At 34.2% G+C, this 2,111-nt stretch overlaps 1 protein-coding gene across 1 annotated transcript; it reads left to right on the forward strand.

Annotated features, from left to right (window-relative positions):
- The first annotated feature begins 781 nt into the window (after window positions 1-781).
- On the forward strand, window positions 782-1,777 carry LOC107058135 (leucine-rich repeat extensin-like protein 6). Its single transcript, XM_015303492.1, has one exon. The coding sequence runs from the start codon at window positions 983-985 to the stop codon at window positions 1,502-1,504; it is 522 nt and encodes a 173-aa protein (XP_015158978.1). The 5' UTR covers window positions 782-982; the 3' UTR covers window positions 1,505-1,777.
- Window positions 1,778-2,111: the final 334 nt, after the last annotated feature.

Genomic DNA, 2,111 nt, shown 5'->3' on the forward strand with positions numbered 1-2,111 from the left:
GGACAATCCACTCTCCAGTTACCTTTACTTTATTTCAAATTTTAGCAATACAATTCTTTACTAACACAAATGTACTAGTAATAACTTACATACTAAGCAAAATCCAGAAATTTAGATATAATGTATCTACACCCTCCTAAGATTTTATGGTTGCAGTTTTCATCTACATATGATCAAATTGAGTTGTAAAAGACATTTCAATATATCCCGAACTAGCTAGGATTATTATGGAATATGACATGACTCCTCATTGTCTGTATTTCCAATATAGACTTAACTTTGTACAAATTTTAAGAAAAAAATGAATACTTCTAAAATTTGTCGTCATATATCAAAATATTTATAGCTACTTGTGTGTTGATGAGAGAGTTAGTAGCCTAGTAGATATTCCATGAAACTAGTTCAGTTATACGTTCACAAGGTATCCACCACACCTCCCATTAGCACTATACCACGTGACAGTTTGTCCATCAAAGATTGAACAGTTGGAAACTCGAATTATCTAAATTTTTTCCCCTTATATAAAATTTAAACTTTAGAGTCCTCATGTTTCCCAAACTACTTCATTAATCACAAACTACACCCTTGCATGTTATAACTAGCTCGAACACTAACACCACAATTATAATTTTTTTTTTGTATGACCTACCCATTGTCCGAAGGATAATCAAAATTATATGGACAAGAATACCCTTGGTTACGCGTTCGGTGTTGAGTAAGAAAGTAAAACGTGTCGGTGGGTCTATCTTTTTGAACATGAAGGCTCCTCACTTCACTTTAATTTTTTACACCTTACTCCACTCTACAATATTTAGTACTCCTATTTTAACACCTTTCTTAATGCCTCTTAAAAGATTAGAGCATTTTCTCTAGCTTCATTTACAAGTGAACCCTCTCCTTTCCCCTTTACATCTCCATTTTCCACCAACACTATTGTCTCAACTCACTCTTCTCTAGCCAATTTGATCAAAATCTTGAGAAAATGGGAGTGAAGTTAGTTTTTTCGATCCTCATAGTGACTATGATGATAACGAGTATGGAAAATGAGGGTAATTTGGTAAATGCTAATGGGACGACTTGGGCAGGTTCAAAGTATCAGATTGAATGTACAATGTGCGCCGCATGTGACAACCCTTGCACCACTCCATCTCCGCCGCCACCTCAGCCGCCGTCGCCTCCACCGCCTTCTACCTCTTATAATTGCCCTCCTCCACCATCTCACCCTAGTTCCGGGGGAAATTACTACTACTACTCTCCACCGCCACCACCGCCTTCTTCCTTGGGCGGCGGCGGAGGGAATTACTACTATTCACCACCTCCACCTTACCAAAATTACCCTTCTGGACCTACTCCTCCACCTCCAAATCCAATTGTTCCGTATTTCCCGTTCTACTTTTATAATCCTCCACCGCCTTCACAATCTGCTGCTTTTAAGCTCACTGTATTTTCACCCAAATCTTCTATTTTCGTTACGGTGTTCATTGCGTTGTTGATTTTCCATTGAAATTAATGGGCGGAAAATGTGAAATTAAATAAAGTGTCGGAATCACACAGATCTACAAATGAGAGCAAAGATTTTGAAGAAAAATGGAAAGCTGAAGTGAATTTGTCTTGTTTCTCTCATCTTCTGGTAATCTGTAAAATTCTTGACCATTCTTCTTATTATGCTCCTGTAATTTTTTCTTTTAGTTTAACTTAATTCATATTCGTATAGAATGTAACAAAACTTTAGTCAATTTTGTAACAATTATAAAGTCAACTTCTCATTCACATTCTATATTTTCATTGCAATTTAATTGATTTTTCCTCATCATCATGCAACACTTAATTACTCAATCTTCTGATGCATAACTCATATACTATAGAATTGATTTATTTTAATTTAAACTCGAAATTTAAGATTTTTTTTTTGAATTAAGGGTGTGTGTAGTATATTTTATTTTTAGGAAGACTGAAAAATGTACTTGTCTCTTTCCGTTTTAAAACTATTCTAAATGAATGTTACGTTACATTATTTGACACTATTTAATATTATTTCCATTTTTATTTTTATTAGGTTCCACTAAAAATATTTTTAATAAAGACAATAACTATAATAAAGTATTTCTTTA

This window comes from Solanum tuberosum, unplaced genomic scaffold, assembly GCF_000226075.1.
Source record: "Solanum tuberosum cultivar DM 1-3 516 R44 unplaced genomic scaffold, SolTub_3.0 scf00444, whole genome shotgun sequence".
NCBI classification, from domain to species: Eukaryota; Viridiplantae; Streptophyta; class Magnoliopsida; order Solanales; family Solanaceae; genus Solanum; species Solanum tuberosum.

What these genes read in the sequence shown, in the direction of transcription:
- LOC107058135 (XM_015303492.1), top strand. Translation starts at nt 983, where the DNA reads ATGGGAGTGAAGTTAGTTTTTTCGATCCTCATAGTGACTATGATGATA.